Source organism: Acinonyx jubatus, chromosome D4 (genome assembly GCF_027475565.1).
Source record: "Acinonyx jubatus isolate Ajub_Pintada_27869175 chromosome D4, VMU_Ajub_asm_v1.0, whole genome shotgun sequence".
Classification (NCBI taxonomy): Eukaryota; Metazoa; Chordata; class Mammalia; order Carnivora; family Felidae; genus Acinonyx; species Acinonyx jubatus.
The window spans coordinates 995,950-1,014,590 of NC_069391.1; the positions used below are offsets into that span (position 1 = coordinate 995,950).

The window sequence follows — 18,641 nt, forward strand, 5'->3', positions numbered from 1 at the left end:
AGAAAACAAGATTTGTGCTCTGAACCAGAAGTGAGTCTGCAAATTGGGAGCAGAGGACCTGGTTCTCCCCAACATCTGGATAAAGGGCGTGAGTGGGGAAGGTGCCGGGGCACGCACCCGATACGTTTATCTTCTCCAATAAATGTATTCCATAACACAATTTTACGTACTGTATATCTTTTTTCTTTTAGACGGGGACTGCATTTGTCAGAATTCCTGTCTGTGGAGCAGGGAGCCATAGCAATGCCACCAAGGGTGAGCGCATCTATGCAAAGCCCCAAGTGTTACCCAAACCAATGTCAATGCCAAAGATGAGATACAAATTCTGTCAAACGGCCTAGGGAAATGTCTGAGGAGTCTTTCTGCTGTTTTCATAAAACCATTCTGCAAAGTCATGAGGTGGCCAAGAGAATACAGCCAAAAATGTAAGCAAAAGCATTAAAGACATGCATTTGATACTTCGTACAAATGTTATTTTTCCAAACTTTGTGATGCTTGAGGAGTTTGTCGGCTTTTGAAAACGTACTGACTTCTCATTATGTAAGTTATCTGCAAGCTAGTAATTACTGTAAAATAAAGCATCCATTTTCAACATTATACAAAATATACACGTTATACAAGAATATTAACTTTTGTAACTAAGCTTATTTTATCATTTTACTTTTTTTTTTTTTTTTTGAGAGACCCTCCCCAAATTGCATATGCTTTAGGCCCCACCAAACCCGGATCCACCCTCGTCCCCAACATCTTCGCAACACGTGACCGCAACTCCAGGGAAACTGAACTTCAAACTGCGTGCAGGGTGACGAAATAAAAAGCACGAAACAGAAACTGAGCTCAAATACAGAAAAGCTGCGGAGGCAACGTGTCCCTCCCTTGGCATCCAGTTTTCCGCATCCCCACCGCGCACGTGACCGGGAAGGGGGTGGTCCCTCCCCGTGCCCAAAGGTGGACCAGAGAGCTAGGTGTGGGCCCACCGAGCGCCTGCGTGGCCGCCAGTCCCCCACTGGGGTCGGGGCTCCGCGGTCCTGTCCTCTCGGCGCGCCCCGGCACCCTCCCCACTCACGCCATCCCTCCTATTGGCGCCCTCGCCCCCACCGCACCCCCGCTCTCCCTGCGCATCGCCCCACCGCACCCCTCCGCCTCCTAGGGGCCCTGGTCTCCCCCGCACACCGGTGCCCCCTCTCCTCCCCGAGTCGCCCCTCCCCACTTTCCCCCCAGCGGGGATCCGCTGTCCCCACCGCGCGTCCCCTCGCCCTGCCGCCAGCGTCCTCGGGCCTAGCCCAGGGCGCCGTCAGAGCACCCTCCGCGCCCGGGCCGCGCACGGCCCCGACGCCTCCCTCCCCACGTCGCGCGCCGCCCGCCGATCCCTCGGACGAGCCGGGCGCGGATTGGCCTTGAGAAGAGGGAAGTGCCCGCCCCCCGAGCCACCGGCCAATGGGGAGGCGGGGGCGGGCCGGCGGCGGGCGCCGGAAGCGGCCGAGCGACGAGGGGACGTCGTGTCGCCGGGTCTCGAGCAGCTGCCGCGGAGCCGCCGGACGGACCGCCGGACCTGCCTGCCAGCCATGGCCGAGAGCGACTGGGACACGGTGACGGTGCTGCGCAAGAAGGGCCCCACGGCCGCCCAGGCCAAGTCCAAGCAGGTGCGGCGCCGTGTGGGCCTCGGGACTCAGGGGCGGCCGCGCGGGCGGGGCGGCCGCGGGGCGGGGAGCCCGAGGATGGGGGACCCGGTGGGGACGGGGACTAGGGGCAGGGTGGGGACCGGGGCTGGGTGGGCCAGGGGGCGGCGGATCAGCAAGGGGCCTGCGTGAGGGGATGGCGCCGGGGCTAGGAGACAGGAGACCGGCGTGAGGAAAATGGCCGGGCTCGGACAGTTACGACAGAGGCGGGGTGCGGGCAAGGGCCAGGGCCCGGCCGCAGGGTATGGGACGACAGGTCGGCGTGGTGGGAGGACCGAGGGGTGAGGGAGATGGTGGGGGCGTGGACCGGCTGCGCTGGGGTGGGTGCGGAAGGGCCCAGCAGTCTTTGGAGCCAGGGACACAGATCCGGGGGTGAGGCTGTAAATAGGGACAGGGACAGGGTGGACTTGCGGCCTCTGACAGCCGGGATGGGGGGAATGGGGGACCAGGTGAGGTTGAAGAGGTGGACCTGGGGGCGGGGACTGGGGACCGCGGTGCAGATAGGGGGCGGAGGCGGTCCGGACGCCCCCAGGGTCTCTCCGGCAGATGCCTGGGCAGCCTGACGCTGCCTGTGGAGCATCGCGGAGGCGCGTTTCAGGCCATCGGGGGTCCCTGTGACTGGGCTGAGGTGGCCTAGAGACCTAGTGCTTCTGGGTCTTTGAAGTGTAGATGACACGCCCTGGGAGGTACTTGGTAACCGGTCTCTAGCTTGGTTAATCTATGTGGAATTCACCTGTGAGCTTCAGTGACCACCTCTGCCGGGCCTGGGGCCTGCGCCCTGGTGCCCGGTCTGGGCCGGGACTGGGTGCAGCCCTAGCACCTGGCAGTGGCTGACCTGCCCTGACCTTATCATTTGCATGGTCAAAACCAAATTTGCTGTTCCTTTTTTTTTCCCCCAGAGGAAATTTCATAGCCATAAGCTAGGAGTCACCCGAACATGTCTAGAAAGCATCTCTGAACGTATCACACTCAGAAGGGCCCCGGTCACTTCTCCGAAGCGTCAGAATTGTCAAGAAATGCGTTGCGTTAACTTTTGGCAAACGTAGACAGAAGGGTATTGCTCTCGTTGGTGATGTCTGGGGGCTGGGCTCTCCTCTCAGGAGTCAGGTCCACGGAGGAAGGTTGCACCAGGCCAGCGCTTGACCTTCCTTCCTGGTTTTGCAGGAGAGCCTAGTGGAGGAGTAGGTCCGCCGTGAGCACGGATTTCTCAGAGGAACCCGTCAGCCTGTGCTTGTCCGCAGTGAGGAAGCGAGGGGTGGGGGTGGCGGGCGCGGGGGTACCTCGTACCTGATAGCAGAGGGAGGGTTTTTCGAGGTGAGCTTGGGTTTCGCACCAGCCAAGCTTGTCAGTCTGGAAGCGCAGCAGTGCCTGGGGCCGTGAGCTCCGAGCCGGGCTTCCCCGGGCTCCAGAGGCACCTGCCGTGGGCACGCGTGCTGTCCGGCTAACAGCGGCCTCAGCTGGTGTTTGCCAGACCCTGCCAAAGCCGATTTTGACCAGAACCCTTTTCTGAACGTTCTAGGCTATCCTAGCAGCTCAGAGACGGGGAGAAGATGTGGAGACTTCCAAGAAGTGTGAGTACTTGTGCTTCCTCACAAAACAAGGGTGCGCTGTCGGGGCATCTCTGTGACAGGCGCCCGCCTCGCCTGTGCTGCCCCCAGGGGTGTCGGGGCGGCTGCCGGCAGCTGGGGCCGCTGCGGGGCTGGGGGACGCCTGGGGTCTTAGCTGAGCAGCTGTGCTCACTTCCTGTAGTGAGGACAGAATTCTGGACTCCATGCTCTTAAGCCTGTGACTTCCCCGTGTTTGGATACCTGGCTTCCCGTGTCTCCCTGGCACAGGTCGCTTGTCATGCCTGGTTCCCGTCTTGAAACGGCTTTGTTTTGGGTTTGTTGCAAACCCTGTCCTCTGTTTTTGTCGCATGCTGGTCCAGGGGCCGCCGGCCAGAACAAACAGCATTCGATCACCAAGAACACGGCCAAGCTGGACCGGGAGACTGAGGAGCTGCACCACGACCGGGTGACCCTGGAGGTGGGCAAGGTGATCCAGCAAGGCCGGCAGAGCAAGGGGCTGACTCAGAAGGACTTGGCCACGGTGAGCGCGGCAGGGTCGTCCTCCCAGGCTTGGCGGGGGGAGGGGGTGGGGGGAGGGGGGAGGGACTCGAGGCATTATTTGCCCTTGGCCCTGGGATTCTCTCTGGAAGCCGGGTCAGGGTGGATGTAAGTTCCTTTCCAGCATGAGGTGGCTTCCAGCGTGTGTAGCCCCAGCTGCTCAGTAAGGCCCTCGGCCGCGTGCTGCCTGGAAGGTGGTGCTTGTGGCAACTCCCTTGGCTGTGTGCTAGTTTCGTGGCCTCTTCTTACTGAACCGCTATGCGTGTGATATGTTTCTTTAGAAAATCAACGAAAAGCCACAAGTCATCGCGGACTATGAGAGCGGACGGGCCATTCCTAATAATCAGGTTCTGGGCAAGATCGAGAGAGCTATCGGTGAGTGTCTTTAGGTCCCTTATTGGGTCTCCGCTGCTGCCCTCTGACCAGGTGCCCTCACTGAGCACAGGATGGCCCCTGAGGCCGTGGAATTCTCCAGACCCCTAAGAAGCTCATGAGGGCACCGTCTTGGGCGCCTTCCCCTGCTTTCACCTTTCACATCCTGTCTACCCCTCCCTCTGCTGCTGGCCAGTGCCCTCTGGGCCCGTGGACAGAGGGCTCAGTGGCCCTCCTGTTCAGGCACTTGTGTCACCCCCCCCCCCCCCCCCCGCCTCCATGGGCATTGACTTCCTCTCTGGTGTCAGCATGGCCCCCAGCACGGGGAGCTCCCAGAGCGCTGGAGTCCCAGTTCTGGTTCTGGGAGGGGCGTCGGCCCTGTCCGCTGGGGGGCTGGCAGGTACACGTGGGGAGCTAAGCCCAGCCAGGACTGCTGGTGATCCTCCGCCTCCCTGCTCTCTCCCGCCTCCTTCCCTCCTTCCTTCCCTCCTTCCTTCCTTCCCTCCTTCCCATGGAGAAGGTCGTGCGGGCAATGCTGCCGTGTCAGGGCGGATGGGTGGGACGCTGTGGCGCCGCCCCGCCTCTTGGGTCCCAGACGGGGCGCCGTGGCGGTGAGCGGGCCAATGGCTCTTTCAGGCCTGAAGCTCCGGGGGAAGGATATCGGGAAGCCGATTGAGAAGGGGCCCAGGGCGAAATGAACACAAAGCCTCGAAATCAGTGCGTTCCGGCTGATCTCGCCTGGCTGGTTCCCCTTGACCACCGGTGCCAGCGTGGTCTCTTCACGTGGCCGAGCGGAACGCGGGGCGTCAGCCCTGCCCGGGAACCCCCTCTACCCTGCTGTCAAACAAAACCTTGCAAAGTATTGCTTCTCCTGATTTTTTTTCCTTCCCATCCCTGGTGTCTGCCCAGCCTCGGGGCGGCTCCCCGGGGAGCTCTGAGCGGGACCACCTCACGCTGGCGGGGCTGTGGGGTGGGGTGGCCTGACCCAGAAGAGAAGATGTCTTCTCCAGTCGGCTTTTAGAGAAGCTAATAAACGTGTTGCCCTTCCTGCTGGTGTCCGGTCTGATCTGCCGGGTCCCCGCGTGTGTCTCTCTCTGGCCCACGATGTAGGGAAGAAAGGGTTCTCCTGACATGCCCTGGGGAGTACTTGAGGGACCCTGAAGGTCACCCTCTGCGGTGCCGCTTCCTCGTCACCGTCTGCTGGGACAGGCCACAGGCTTTAGTCATCCCCTTGATCCCGGACCCGTGCCCTCCCCTGGCGTGGAGTCTCCAGTGGGCTGGACGGCAACGTGGTCTCACCCCAGGCAGGAGGGGGCAGTTGGCTGTGCAGGTGTGGCTGTCTCCCCTTCCCCAGGACGGCCGTGCCCAGTGGGACCTTCTAGGCCGAGGCAGGGCCGTGTCAAAACTTCCTGTGGGGGTGCCTGGCTGGCTCGGTCAGTGGAGCATGTGATTTTTTTTTAAAGTTTATTTATTAATTTTGAGAGAGAATGAAGCGGGGAGGGAGGATCCCAAGGAGGCTCCACGCTGTCAGTGCAGAGCCTGACCCAGAGCTCGAACTCATGAGGCCATGGCAGATCGTGACCCGAGCAGAAACCAAGAGTTGGATGCTTAACCGACTGAGCCACCCAGGTGCCCCAGAGCGTGAGGCTCTTGGTCTCAGGGGTCGTGGGTTCAGGCCCCACGTTGGGTTTGGTTGGAGCTTACTTAATGAATAAGTAATTTTTAAAAAAAATTGCCCTTGTGGAAGAGCAGAGCCGGGGACCCTCCCTGGGTTAGGAAGATTCGACTCCGTTTTACTAGGCAAGGAGGGAATGCAGGCACACCAGGGGCCTTGACACCTCCGAGAGAGGGGGGTTGCCTTCATCCTTGGACCCCGTGAGGTCGGGAGGGCGGGAGCCTTGGGTTTGCCTTCCAGTGACCTCAGCAGCATCCCCAGGGCACCGAGTGACCTCTGAGACACATCATTCCGGGGATCACTTGGATCTGCCCACGGGATGGTGAGCTCGGGGACACTTACGGCACGGACCCTTTACCATGGGACAGCGGATGTGGGACCTTTGTGTGGAGTCACGGACAAAGCAGGGCGTTTCCTCACCAGACCAGCTTTATGTCCCTGACAGCCGCTTCAGCCTTTGCTAGTCAGTCGGTGTCCGGGGTTTCTCCCTGTCCTGAATTAGAATCACCCAGCGAGGCAGGGGCTGGACAGGGCCTGGGTCAGATTCCCACAGGCTGGGCTGGACAGCCTGAGTGCTGGGGTGCCCGCACGGCCAGGGGCAGGGGCTTCTCAGGGTCCCGCTGTATCTGCCTCTGGTGCCTCTAGCCCTCGGCCCCGTCCCGTGTGGCCTGCCTGTTACCTGTCAGCTGAGTTACTGAGACCTGTGGGAGGTGCCTCCAAGCACGTCCTCTCAGGCAGGTTGGGTCAGTTCTGGGGATCCCCAAGAGCCCACCTTCCTGCTGACAGAGCAGGGTGCACAGACCTCAGCCAATAAGTGGGGGCTGCCCTCGGGGGCCAGGGCGTTTATTGTTGGGGTGAGGACTGTACCCAGGCACGTGGGTGGCAGTCTCGGTGCTGGGTGACCGCATGGGGGCTCAGTGCGTCCTGGGGGGGGGGGGCAGGGGTTGTTCCTTGGGCTCTGCCTGCCAGGGATTGGGGGAAGGGGGCGGGGGGCGACCCTCTTGTGAGGAGCCACAGTCTTCTCTGCGTCATCTACTGGCTGTCGGTGAGCGAGGCCGGCAGGGTGACACCGTCCTAGGAGGAAGGAGAGGGGCCTCTGACTGCCGGGTGGCCGCTGCGCGTGTGGACGGCCCTGGCCAGGGAGAGCGGACCAGGGGGCTTCTCCCCAGTCAGCCCTGCCCACCTGTCCCTACCCAGGGGCTCCTACCGCATTGAAGACGATGTTATCAAAGCCAGGGGCCACAGCCGCTGTCTCGCCCCGCGACGGGCAGCCCCCCTTCTGCAGCCAGCGTCGTCCTGCCAGTCCTAGCAGGACGAGGAGGACAAGGACGACGAGGGCCCCGCCGACCGCGGCTGGCACCGATGTGGCCACTACCGTGTCCCCTGTGGTCCGAGGACTGCGTGAGCCCGTGAACTCAAGCCCTGCCTGTCGGCCCTGTCCCCTGAGGCGGTGCTTGGGACGTCCCATCCTTGAAACCCCGGCAGGTCGTGCCAGCACGAGGCTCCAGACCTGGCGGGGGTCACAGCCTCCAGCTAGAGCCGCCCCAACATCACAAAGAGACAGTGGGCCGCGTGGGCTCCACGGGCAGGCTGGCCACGGCCGCCGGCCCGCCGGGCACCTCCTCCAGGGTCTGGGAGTGAGGGCGCGGAGTGCAGAGGCCGGCTGAGAGCCGATTCAGCTCCTGAGGGACCAAGGGCAGGGGTGGCCCAGCCCAGAAAGGGAGGGGACAGTGGGCAGGGGGAGGGGCAGGGCAGGTCCCGCCTCGGTGGCTCTCCTGGCTCCTTGGGCAGCCGTGCAAGCCACAGGCTGCCAAGCCTGACGGAGTCCCGGATCTGGGGCGGGGCTGGGTGACCTGGGGAGCGCTTACCCCGGCCGGGTGCAGGCAGCTGGCAGTGCCGTCCGTCCAGATACTCGACGTCGTCCAGGGCGATGGGCCCCACGGCTGGCTGGCCGCTTAGAGTGGCTTCAAACACGATCTGACCAGAGGGAGAGGGGGCTGGCTGCGCGGGCTGGAGGAGGAGGGCGGGGCCTGGGGCCTCCGCAACCGCCAGGCTCCGGGCAGCCCGGCCTCACCTGGAACTCCTCTGCGCTGGCCACCTCCACCTGGCCCAGCAGCCACTGATGCCGCAGGCGCCCGCCCATGCTCCACACGGCCAGCTGGCCCCGGGCGCTGTTCAGGAGCACCCGCAGCTGGCCCTTGTCTGCAAGAAGGGGGCCGGGGCGGCTCAGGTCCCCAGCCCGGTGGGGCAGGGCTGCCCCCATCCGCCCTCGCTGCTTCCAGCACCCGTCGCTACCGGCCCGGCCCACTCACAGAAGTGCTCCGGGAAGCCCATGTGGTACCAGAAGCGGAGGCAGGAGGCCTCGGTGGCGGGCAGAGGCTGGCTGTGCAGCCAGGCTGCCTGGCCCCCCGGGCCCAGCATGTGGGTTTCAAAGAGCACGAAGTGTCCTGGAGGTGAGAGGGACAGGGTGCCTGGCTCACTGGCCGTGGCCCTTGATTCTGATGGGAGCCCCCACGGGCTGGGCCGGTTGGTCTGGGGCGGGGGGGGGGGGGGGGGGCGGTGTGTGCCCCCGGGGCCCCTTGCCCACCTCGGACCCACCTGTCTCTGTGCCCAGAGTGTGATCCACCAGGGGCTGGGGGTAGCGGGAAGGTGCGGCCCCACTGCTCCAGTCCCAGCTGTACCCTCCCAGGCCAGGCCAGGCCAGATGACTCCAGCCACACAGGCCAGCCTCAAAGTCACAGGAAGCTGCGGGAGACCTGGGCAGTGAGCAGGGGTGCCCCCACGCCCCCGGGGAGCCCGGCCAGTGAGCGCTGCTGCCTCCCCTCTGTGTCCTGCTGGGGCCAGGGGGCCAGGCGGCCAGGCCAGGCATCTGCCGGTCCGCACTGGAGCTGGTGCCAGCCATGGGTCAGTCACAAGGGGGCCCGGGGCCCGGCCGCGGGGCTCCCACCTGGCCGAGGGCAGGGCCCGTCCTGGAGGAGCAGGTCGTCCAGCGCGATATAGGAGTGCTCCACGCCGGCGGCTACCGCCTGGAACACCACCTGGGCAGGGACAGGGCAGGGCAGCCTCGTGCGTGGTCCGGGCGGGCCCCGGAAGCGAAAGGTCACCTGCCCCCAGCACTCACCCTCCAGGCCCTCTCGGCCTGCACGTCCACACTCCCCAGGCGCCAGGCGGACCCTCCGTGGGCACTGATGCTGAGCACCTGCTGCCTCTCGGCCTCCCCCACGTGAACCTGCAGGGCGCCTGCCACGCCGAGTGACCAGCCCAGGTCAGCAGCAGCGGGGGGGGGGGGGGGGGGGTGATGGGGGGGGGGAAGAGGGGTGATGGCCGCTCGGGGGCCCCGGGCTGCAGACCCCTCACCTGGGTTTCTGAGGCTCAGGTGGTACCAGAAGGTCAGGCAGGCAGGCCGGGCCAGAGGCTGGTGCTCCTCTGAGGTCAGGGAGGCCACGTGGCCGGGGGGCAGGGCCTGGGGGCTCGTGTCCACCACCATGTAGTGCCCTGGGAGGCGCCAGCGTCAGCCCCCATGTGGCCCCCTCTGCCCACCCCTCCGTCACCCCCGATGCGAACCTTGAGCCGTCCCCGTGGTGTGGTCAGCGCGGGGGCCCCAGGCGGCGTGGCCCGTGGCATTGGGCTGGCGCGTCCAGAGGCCTTGGCCCCCGCTGGAGAAGCCACAGGCTGAGTCCTCAAAGGAGCACCGCCTGGGGGCCCAGCAGGGCCCGGGCCGCAGGGCCACGTCGTCCAGGCCCATCGTGCCGTGGTAGCCGTCCCGGGAGCCCTCGAACAGCAGCTGGGGACAGAGGGGGTGAGCGGCTGTGGGCTGGCCCTGCCCCCCACCACCCTGGCGCGGGGCCTCACTTGGTACTTGGTGCCAGAGCCCGGCTGGTGGTGGAGGGTGGCCCAGGCCTCGTGCCAGTGGTTGCCGTGGGTGCCGGTCCGTGACCACAGGAGCGTGTCTGCCTCTCCTTCCCGCCTCAGCACCAGGCGCAGTGTCCCTAGACAGGGGGGTGGGGGTAGGAGGGGACCAGAGCCCGACTCTTGAAGGCTTCCGCCCCTGCAGAGCCCCGGACCCGGGAGGCCCTGCCCAGCACCAGGGTCACTCACCGATCTGGGGCCCGTGGAGGTGATACCAGAAGGAGAGGCACTCCTGAGGAGCTGTGGGCACCTGGGGCTGGGTGAGCAGGTGGGCACCAGGGCCCCGGGCTGGGGGGTCTGTGGGGTCCAGGAGCAAGAAGTAGCCTGCGGCAGGGACACCGGGCTGAGCTGCAGAGACCCCGGGTTCCAGGAGGGGCTTGGCCCAGACCGAGAGCCGCCCCCCCGGGCTTGGGTGCCCCTGCCCTACCTCGGCCTGTGGTGTGGTCGTACCCGGGGCCGTGGCTCTGGATCCGGCGCCAGTGGGCATCTGTGAGGTGGCCGGTGTACCAGCCGCACGTGTCCCGCTCGAAGTTACAGGAGACCTCTGAGGGCGGGGCCGCGGTGGGGTCAGCATGCCCCGAGCACCCTCACACCCGCCCTGTGTCCCTAGAGGGTGTGAGAATTTCTCTCTGGGGTGGGGGCTCCCAGGGTCCCTCGAGGTGGTGACGGGGGGTGGGGGGGAGAGGCCCTCGGGTAGGGGCTGGGATCGGGCAGAAGGACCTGAGTCCTTCTCAGTGGCTGTCACGGGGCTGCAGTCCTTCAAGGTCACATCGTCCACTCCAGCGCCCTGCCGGCCAGGGCCGTCCAAGTCCACCAGGCCGACAAACTCCAGCTTCGTGAGGAGCACAAGAGAGGGGGCTGTCGAGTCAGCGCCGGCTCTGTGACCCACCCCCCCCCACCCCCCAGGCTGCCCTCCTTACGCGGAAAGGCCGGCGGCGTGCCCCAAGAAGGACTCTGTCCATCCTCCAGCCCTGGCTGCTGCCCGGGGCCTGCCACACCAGCTCACGGTTGCTGTCCTCCACCACGACCAGGGCCAGGAAGCCTGGCCGAGGGGGTCACTGTGGGTCTGCCCGGCCCTCCTCCCCCACCCTCCCGCAGGGTGCCTCGGGGCGGGGTGGGCCAGAGGGACGGGGGGGGGGGGGGGGGGGTACCTTGGGGGTGACTCTGGAAATAGTAAGCCATGTGGAGCTCACAGCGGGGGCCCGAGGGACCCAGGGGAGGTGTGAGGACCCGGGCCTCTGCCGCGAGCTGTCCCCAGGCCCTCTGCAGGGCCAGGAAGTGCCCTGAGGAAGAGCAAGGCCTCTCAGAGCCAATTCCTGCCAGGGCCCCCCCCCGCCCCCCTCACCCTGCCGCCCCGGGCAGGCACACTCCCTGGTGAGAGGAGGCACAGCGAGGTCCCCTCTGGGGGTGCAGTTCGCAGATGGGGGGACTTGGGCCTCACCAGCAGCGGTCCTGCGGGCGCCTGCGCCAGGGCCCCGGCTCTCCTGGGCCAGGAGACGCCCCCACTGCAGCCGCCCCACGCTGGCATCCTCCCAGCCCCCCGCCGTGAGGGGCTCGAAGTCCGTGGTGCCTGGAAGGGCAGTAGCAGGGAGGGTCAGGGAGGGTCTGGAGGAAGAGAGGGCCCCCCCGCCTCCCGCCAGCTCCGGCCGCCCCTCACCACAGTCCTGCTCATCCTCGCCCCCCTCGCACTGTTGCTGGAAGTCACAGAGCTGCTCTGGGGGGACGCACAGGTCCCCGCAGGAAAGATGTCCCGGCTCGCAGAAGTCCCGGGGCCGCAGGCTGGACGGCTGGCGCCAGGGGGCTGCGGCCCAGAGCCCAAGAGGTGATCCAGACACCTCTGTGGGGACAGAACAGGGGTCAGGGGGGTGGGTTGTGCTTCTCCTGGAGAGGGAGGGGCTCAGCGGGCCCACCTGGGACTGGCTGGCAGTGGTCCGACAGGATGAGGTCATCCAAACTCACGACACCACCTGGGCCTGTGTGCCCAGTGAGCAGAATCTGAGGGCACAGGGGACTCAGGGTGTGCCCCCCCCCCCCCCGGCACCCTTCTGTCATCCCCAGGTCGGCTCCGCCAGCCCTCCCCCTGCCTGGCCTCGCCTCGTGTCACCGGATACCCTCCCCTGTCACCACCCCCACGCAGGCCTTGAAAGCGACCCCTCCTTCTCTGGGCCTGCTCCCAGAGCTTCCTGCTGACACAGCCTGGGGGGGGGGGGGGCTCTGATCTCCCCTGCCCAGCTTTCCAGGGGGCGGGGGGCCCTCTGGGACCTCCTGCTCGCCCACCCCTCCCTGGCCGCCGCCCTCTCGGGCCTCACCCGGAAGGGGTGCTCGCTCTGGATGTCGACCCGGTCTCGGACCCAGGCGGCCCCCAGCTCCCCGTGGCGCCTGCGCAGCAGGACGGGGCCCTGAGGGGAGCCTGGGCTCTGAATCTGCAGGAACAGCTGGAGGCAGCCACCCTCAGACCCGTGCAGGTAGTGGTAGAAGATAAGCTGAGAAGAGGCCAGGGAAGGTCAGGGAGACCCCCGGGCCTGGGCAGCCAGGTCGGGCGGCCCCGTGTCCCCCACCCACCTCACCGAGCAGTTGTGGGGGCCTGAGGCTTGGAACTCGGGGCTGGAGAGGACAGCGGGGGCGCTGGGCTCGGCCACGGAGACCAGGAAGGAGCCTGGGGAGACACCAGACGTGGGCCGGGGTGGCTGGGCGGGGCCCCGGTGGGCGCTCCCCGGCGGTCCCCCGTGGGCCTCACCCTGCGCGCTATTGCGGCTGTGGTCCCGGCGCGGCCAGGCTGGTGGCCTGGGGCCGGCACTGTGGTTCCGGGCCCAGCCTTCCGAGTGGTTCCACGGGCCCAGGCCCGTCTCGAAGTCGGTGGCCGTGTGGCGGCCTGTGGGGGAAGCAGGGTCAGGCTGCCGGCAGGGCCCGTACCCCCCCTGTCCCGCTCCGTCACGCTCCCTGGTGACCCCCAGCAGCCCCTCCAGCTCACGGCAGGTGGGCGTGTCCTCATCTGAGCCGTCCCCACAGTTGTCCTCTCCGTCGCACAGCTGGTGGGGCTCCACGCAGGCCATGTTCCCACAGTGGTGGTACCCCAGGGGGCAGCGTGCTTGGGGGGCTGACATGGGGGAGGGGCAGCCCGTCACCGTGACCCCAAGACCCCAGGGGCCGGGGCAGCTGGGGGAGAGGCTCAAGGCCATCTGGGTCCTGCTAACCCACTGCCCCCCAGGTGTGGGTCCGCGGCACGGGGGCCTTACTGGGCAGCCCACAGCCCCGGAAGACCACGTCGTCCAAGGCCACGGTGCCCCTGTGGGTGGCATTTCGGGTGGCAGAGAAGGTCACCTGAAAAGAGTGGGGTCCTCAGGACTTAAGTCAGGGCTCAGACCCTCCCTGCTCCCTCCACATCCAGACCACCCCCAGCTCACCCAGAAGTCGCCCCGGATGCGGCCAGTGGCCACCACCAGCTCCTGCCAGCCTGGGCCCCAGGGCCCAGAGCTCTGCCACAGGGTCAGCGTCTCGGCCCTGTGGGTCAGCTCCAGCCGCAGCTCAGCCACATCTGTAAGTGGGGGGGCGGGGGGTCCTGGGGCGGCTTGGGCCCCGCTGCTTCCCGCAGCCTGCTGGCTGTGCCCTGCCCTAGGACCCTTGTTCCTCCCTTGAGGTACCTTCCCGGTCTCTGCGGCGGCCCTCCGTCCTTTCCCAGTCCCTCCCCTGGTGGCGCCCCACCCTGGTGGAGGAGTCCTGGGCACCCACCTCTGGTGGCCGTGTGGTGCCAGAGCCTCAGCTCACAGGTGGGGGCGGCGTCGCGCAGGGCAGGGGAGCGCAGGGCTGCCGTGGACGCCTCTTTCCCGCGGTGCGTGCCAACAGCCGTGTACCAGCCTGGCCGGCAGAGAGGTCAGGAAATGGGGCTGGAAGTGAAGGGGGGAGGGGGCATCACGGACACCCGCCAGGGCCTCACCGAGGTCTGTGCCGAGAGTGTGGTCTGAGCGCGGCCCCAGAGGCTCCAGTGTGGCTCCTGCCCGGTCTCGCAGCCACCTGTAGCCTGAGGTGCTGATGTCCCGCCAGCCGCAGGAGTCTCGCTCGAAGTCACAGGCGAAGGGGGCGCCCGGGGCGGGCGAGACCCCGTGGTAACCTGGAAAGTGGGGGGCTCAGGGCTGTCTGCAGAGGGCTGGCCTGCCCGCCTCCTGCCCGCCCCACCGGGCCCCAGCTCACCGCACTGGGCCTCGTCGGAGCAGTCTGGGCAGTCACACACGAAGTTGCATGCGGCCTTGCTGGGGGCCCTGCAGTCGTTGGGGACCCAGGCCCGGCCTGGGGGCCCTGCTGCTAGGAAAGAGACAGGCGGGTGGCCTGGGGCGGGGTGACCCCCCCCCAATCCCAGGCGGCCCAGATACTGTTCACCTGCTCTGAGGCCTAGGCCGAGAGGTCAGGGAGGGAGGGGGCTGGGTCCTGCCAGCTGGGGGCTCCCGGTCAGGGCCAGGCAGGGCACACCTGGCCCGGGAGAGGCGGGCTGCACGTCAGGATGGGGGCGGGGGGGTTGTGAGCATGGGACCAACGGTCCCCGACATGGGATGCCCCCTGAGGAAGGGAGCAGGAACCCAACAAGGAGATGCCCCCGGCCCCCTCAGGCTCCATTTGGTCCAAGAGTGGCAGACTAGGCTCTGCTTCCAGGGCCCTCTTGCCCTGGGACCCGGGTGACACTGGGGCCAGGTAAAGCAGAATTCGTGCCCCTTCCCCGATGGGGCAACCCCCAGGCCCCCAAAGGCTTGTCCTGGGCACCCCCCGAAAGCTACCCAGGGCCTTGCCCCTCTCCTGGGGAGGAGACCTGACACTCACCCAGGAGCAAGGCCAGCAGGAGGTGGCGGGGCAGACGCATGGTTGGGCCAGGGGAGTGAGGCGGAGAGACCGCGCACTCCAGGCGGCCTCGCGGGGATTTCGCCCGGTTATCTGCCTGTGGCCCCGCGGGCTGAGTCTGCTCTGCTTGGGGGGGGACCTGGCCCCTTCTGTACCCGTTGCCCGTCAGCAGGCCCCGCCCTGTGTTGATGAGGACGAACGTCCGACTGTAAAAGCGTCCAGGAGAGGGGCCCCTGGCCCAGGTAGGCTCCCACCCGCCCGGATCCTTCTGACCAAAGGTCAAGCCTCAGTCATCACGCCCACCGCCCCAGCCCTGCCTGGCGGAGGCCCCACCAGAGGAAGCACCCACTCGGGCTTTGTCTCCCAGAGCTGGGGGCAGGAGCCCAGCACGTACCCCCCACCTGTGCCCCCAGCCCCACGTTCCGTGCCTCCCTGCCCCAAGTGACCAGGGACTTCGTCCTTCCCCACCACAGTCTGTGGCTGCCTGTTCGCTTATTCCTTTGTAAGGGACGATCATTTATTCATCAACAACTGTTCTGATTAGCGTGGCCAGGTGCTGCCGGGCACAGGGCATTTACCACCATGTGACCTCGGTCTTACCAGATCCTGTCTCCTCATCACTAAGATGTGGTCACAACAGCCTGGAGAGGCCACCGTGAGCTCACGGAAGGCCTGCGCCAAGATGGCACCCGTGCTCACGGGAAGCCACAGAGACAGCTGTGCTCGGCTGTCCCCTCATCCACACATCCACTTGCCACACCTCGTCCCCCCTCAGCCCTGCACTGGGAGGAGAGGAGGGGGTCCTGGAGGGGGGCTCCCGGCTCCAAGCCTGAACCCTCAGAGCCTGTGGCTGCAGGGCGGGTGCCATGGGACCCGGTCTCACAAGGGGTCTGGGAAACTTCACATGACTTCAAACGGCAGATCACGAGGGGACACTGATGTCAGCTGGCCCTGGGGGACCTGGTGCTAACTCCTTGCGCAAGGGCTCATCAAAGAGTTTCCTCCCAGATGTCCTTGGACACAGGAGGGGTGGAGAGGAGCAATCAGGCCATAAATGGGGGCAGCAGCCCAGGGGCCCCCTTATCAGAGCACAAAGGGCTGAGTGTGCACGCCACCCCCCCCACCCCCCCCCCCCCGGGGCCCCCAGATGTGGAGCCAGGTGAGGGACAGCCAGTAGGGGCCCTGCGGCTACCAGGGCCGCCTCCAGCTCTCTGTCACCCACACCCTCCGGCCAGGGGTCCCCAGGGGTGACCGGGAAGCAGACAGATCAAGACACACACACATCTGAGGAAGAGCAGGGGTGATAACGTTTTTAATTCCTGCAGGTGAGGTAAACCTGGGCGCTCGGCCCGGCTGCTGTTGGTCTCCAAGGCCTGGCCCGGGGTGCATAGCGCCAGGGGGTATAGTGGGTCGCTCGGGCAGGCCTCAGTAACCGTCGTCGGCCCAGGTGACCTCGTAGTCCGGGTACACGGCTTTGATCTTCTCAGTGGAGACTGAGTGCTGGGCACGACCATAACCCTGAAGACAGAAGCCGACGCTCACAGCCCCGTCCTGGCTCTGGGCGTCCATCGGCAGCAGCACCCAGGAGGCGGCTATGGAGGGGGCCCGCTGGAGCCGGACGTGGCCAGCCCTCCCTGAGCGCCCAGGGTAAGCTGGCCGCCAAGGTGAGCAGTCCTTGCGCGTGGGCCCTCCGGCCCACGGCGCGGCCTATCCTAGGTGCCGAGAGAGGCTGTGTGAATGCCCCTGGGTCTCCACTGTGGCCTGGTGACGGGACGGGGGGATGGCCCAGCCAGGCCTCGTGGAGGACCGGGACGAGGCCCACTGTGGCTGAGGGGCAGGCAGTGGCCTCCCTCCCACTGCTCGTGGCAGATGGGGAAGCCACTGGCAGGAGGGGTCCGCGGCCCAGACAGCCGGAGAACCCCCAGTGCCGCAGGTGTCCTCAGCGCGGGGCAGTGAGGGCTTGTGAGAGCTGGTCCCTCCCCCCCGCCCCCCTCCGCGGGCCGGGGGCTCACCATGGAGTAGCCATACACGTGGATCTTCTTGTCCTGGCTCTGGTGGGAGATGCGCCCGCCTCCCAGGCACTCACAGCTATAGCCCTTCTTCTGCATCTCGCCCGATACCTTGTCATAGATGTCGGCTGGGACAGGGAAGGCGGCTCAGCACGTGCCACGGCCCGCGGAGGCCCGCGGGATCTGGAGCTCCGGCTCTGGGCAGCTCCTCCCCAGGAGAGGAGCCCCTCCGGGCTGGGACGCCATGAAAGGAGGAAGGCGTGCACCCGGGCAGGAGTCCTGGGACTAGGAGACACGGGTCGCGCCATGGCGGCCCCTCGCCCTCCAGGACCCTTGCCCTCAGACCGGGTACAGGACCGCCTCTCTCGACGCCGCCTCATTCCCCGCCCAGGGCCCTCAGCCCCGCCCCAGGACGCCCTCAGCCCCGCCCCGAAAACGCCGGCCGGCCCCGCCCTCACCGTGGTACTCGGCCCACTTATAGCCCCGCACGATCTCCTTGCTCTTCCCGGCCGGGGCCTCGGAGGGCGGCGCCGCGTGAACTCGGATTAGCACGTACTTGAAGACGCCGTCGGAATCGATGTCCACATCGGCTATCTGGGCGAGGTCCGCCGCCGCCATGTTTCCCACAGCCCGCCCGCCCCGGCAGCCCGCGGCCCTTCCCGCAGCGACCCTGGGTCGAGTCGACCGTGCGGGAGGCGGGCCCTGGGAGCCCGGGCCCAATCCCGCGGGGCCTTGCTGCCCGGGCCCGGAGCTTCAGCCAATCGTGTCGCCGACCCACAACACAGACTGGCCAATGGCAACCTAGCTCCTTGCCACTCTGAGGCCACGCCGGTCCCGCTTAAAGGGGAACAGGGACCCGGGAGTGGGCGGTGATTAAATCAAGCTAACTTAGCAGTTCTTTTTTAGTGGGGACTGGGAGGCGGAGTGGGTAGCGGGAACGGTGGCAGGCTCCTTTAGAGGGGCTGGGCGGCTCATGAGGCCCAAGCGACAAGGGCCCGTCCCGACCCCTCCCCCACCGCGTCCCAAGACCTCCCCCTCCGTCTTCCCAACGCGCGTTCCAAGGCCTCCCTCTCCCTCCCAAGGCGTCCCAAGGCCTCCCTCCCTGTCTCCCACCGCGTCCCAAGGCCTCCCTCTCCCTCCCAAGGCGTCCCAAGGCCTCCCTCCCTGTCCCCCGCCGCGTCCCAAGGCCTCCCTCTCCCTCCTCTCACCTCGTCCCAAGGCCTCCCTCCCTGTCCCCCACCGCGTCCCAAGGCCTCCCCTCCTCCAAGGCGTCCCAAGGCCTCCGTCCTGTCCCCACGCGTCCAAGGCCTCCCCCTCCCTCCCAAGGCGTCCCAAGGCCTCCGTCCCTGTCCCCCGCCGCGTCCCAAGGCCTCCCCCTCCCTCCCAAGGCGTCCCAAGGCCTCAAGGCCCTCTTCCCTTCCCTCCCGCGCCTGCCCAGCTCAGCGTGGTCAAGGGCCTTTCTCCCAGTCCCACCAGTCCCACCCACGGACTGCCCCTGCCCCGCCATCAAGGAGGAAGCAATGGCTACATTCGAGTTGTTTTACTTGGTTCGAAAGCATTCGCCCCCTGGAAATAATCCCAGTCCAGCCAGGATCATTCCTGGCCAGCCGGCCCTCAGGCGTGGGGCTGAAAGCTGAGGCCCTAGGGCAGGGGGCATGGCGGCTGGACTTGGGAGGCCACGAAGGCGGGAGGGCAAGCGGGGCACGTGGCCGATGCAAATGCGCTAGGCTGATAGGCCAAGGTTGGCGCGCAGACGTTGTGGGATGGGCCAGGGTGCATGGCACGGAAGGAGAGCCGGGAACAGAGGTGTGGGGGACGTTCACAATTCAATTGATGTTCTCTCCTGGCCCCGTTAGGGAGTGCTGGGAGCCCCAGGAGGAGCTTGCCAGTACGGCCTAGTCCCCTCTCACTTTGTCCTTATGGAGCTAGGGCTGTGGGCCAATGAGTGTGCGCTCCCGGGAACAGAGCCCAGTCCCCTGCCTCGGGTCTCTAGGCCTCAGCACAGGGCAAGGCCAGAGCGAGCACACGCGGGATGTTCGTGTAGTCAAGCCCCCACACCTACAGT

The 18,641-nt window shown here is 66.5% G+C and overlaps 2 protein-coding genes and 1 long non-coding RNA gene across 5 annotated transcripts; 2 read left to right on the plus strand and 1 right to left on the minus strand.

Annotated features, from left to right (window-relative positions):
* Positions 1-1,458: 1,458 nt before the first annotated feature.
* Positions 1,459-5,204, plus strand: EDF1 (endothelial differentiation related factor 1). Its single transcript, XM_027050965.2, has 5 exons — positions 1,459-1,643; positions 3,199-3,250; positions 3,607-3,767; positions 4,066-4,159; positions 4,793-5,204. Exons 1-5 carry the CDS (start codon positions 1,566-1,568, stop codon positions 4,852-4,854), a joined length of 447 nt encoding a protein of 148 aa, XP_026906766.1. The 5' UTR covers positions 1,459-1,565; the 3' UTR covers positions 4,855-5,204.
* Positions 5,203-15,707, minus strand: MAMDC4 (MAM domain containing 4). The gene is given in 27 exon segments (XM_053204336.1): positions 5,203-6,905; positions 7,039-7,214; positions 7,700-7,808; positions 7,906-8,033; positions 8,144-8,278; positions 8,430-8,576; positions 8,779-8,869; positions 8,953-9,071; positions 9,189-9,326; positions 9,396-9,615; positions 9,684-9,820; positions 9,930-10,088; positions 10,168-10,284; positions 10,461-10,638; positions 10,640-10,782; positions 10,892-11,023; positions 11,182-11,310; positions 11,398-11,577; positions 11,651-11,735; positions 12,050-12,223; positions 12,308-12,837; positions 12,977-13,061; positions 13,145-13,275; positions 13,470-13,595; positions 13,675-13,848; positions 13,929-14,036; positions 14,550-15,707. Coding segments are annotated over 27 exon segments (3,933 nt in total). The 5' UTR covers positions 14,590-15,707; the 3' UTR covers positions 5,203-6,863.
* LOC128312036 (uncharacterized) lies at positions 7,601-17,467 on the plus strand. 3 transcript variants are annotated; one of them, XR_008290807.1, is made up of 5 exons: positions 7,601-8,284; positions 8,992-9,096; positions 9,886-10,008; positions 10,647-11,562; positions 11,799-17,467. It is a non-coding gene; the product is annotated as an uncharacterized LOC128312036 (long non-coding RNA). The 3 variants fall into 3 exon arrangements; XR_008290806.1 differs by having other exon boundaries at positions 7,605-8,284; positions 10,647-12,205; positions 13,129-17,467; XR_008290805.1 differs by lacking the exon at positions 10,647-11,562 and having other exon boundaries at positions 7,618-8,284.
* The last annotated feature ends 1,174 nt before the right edge of the window (positions 17,468-18,641 follow it).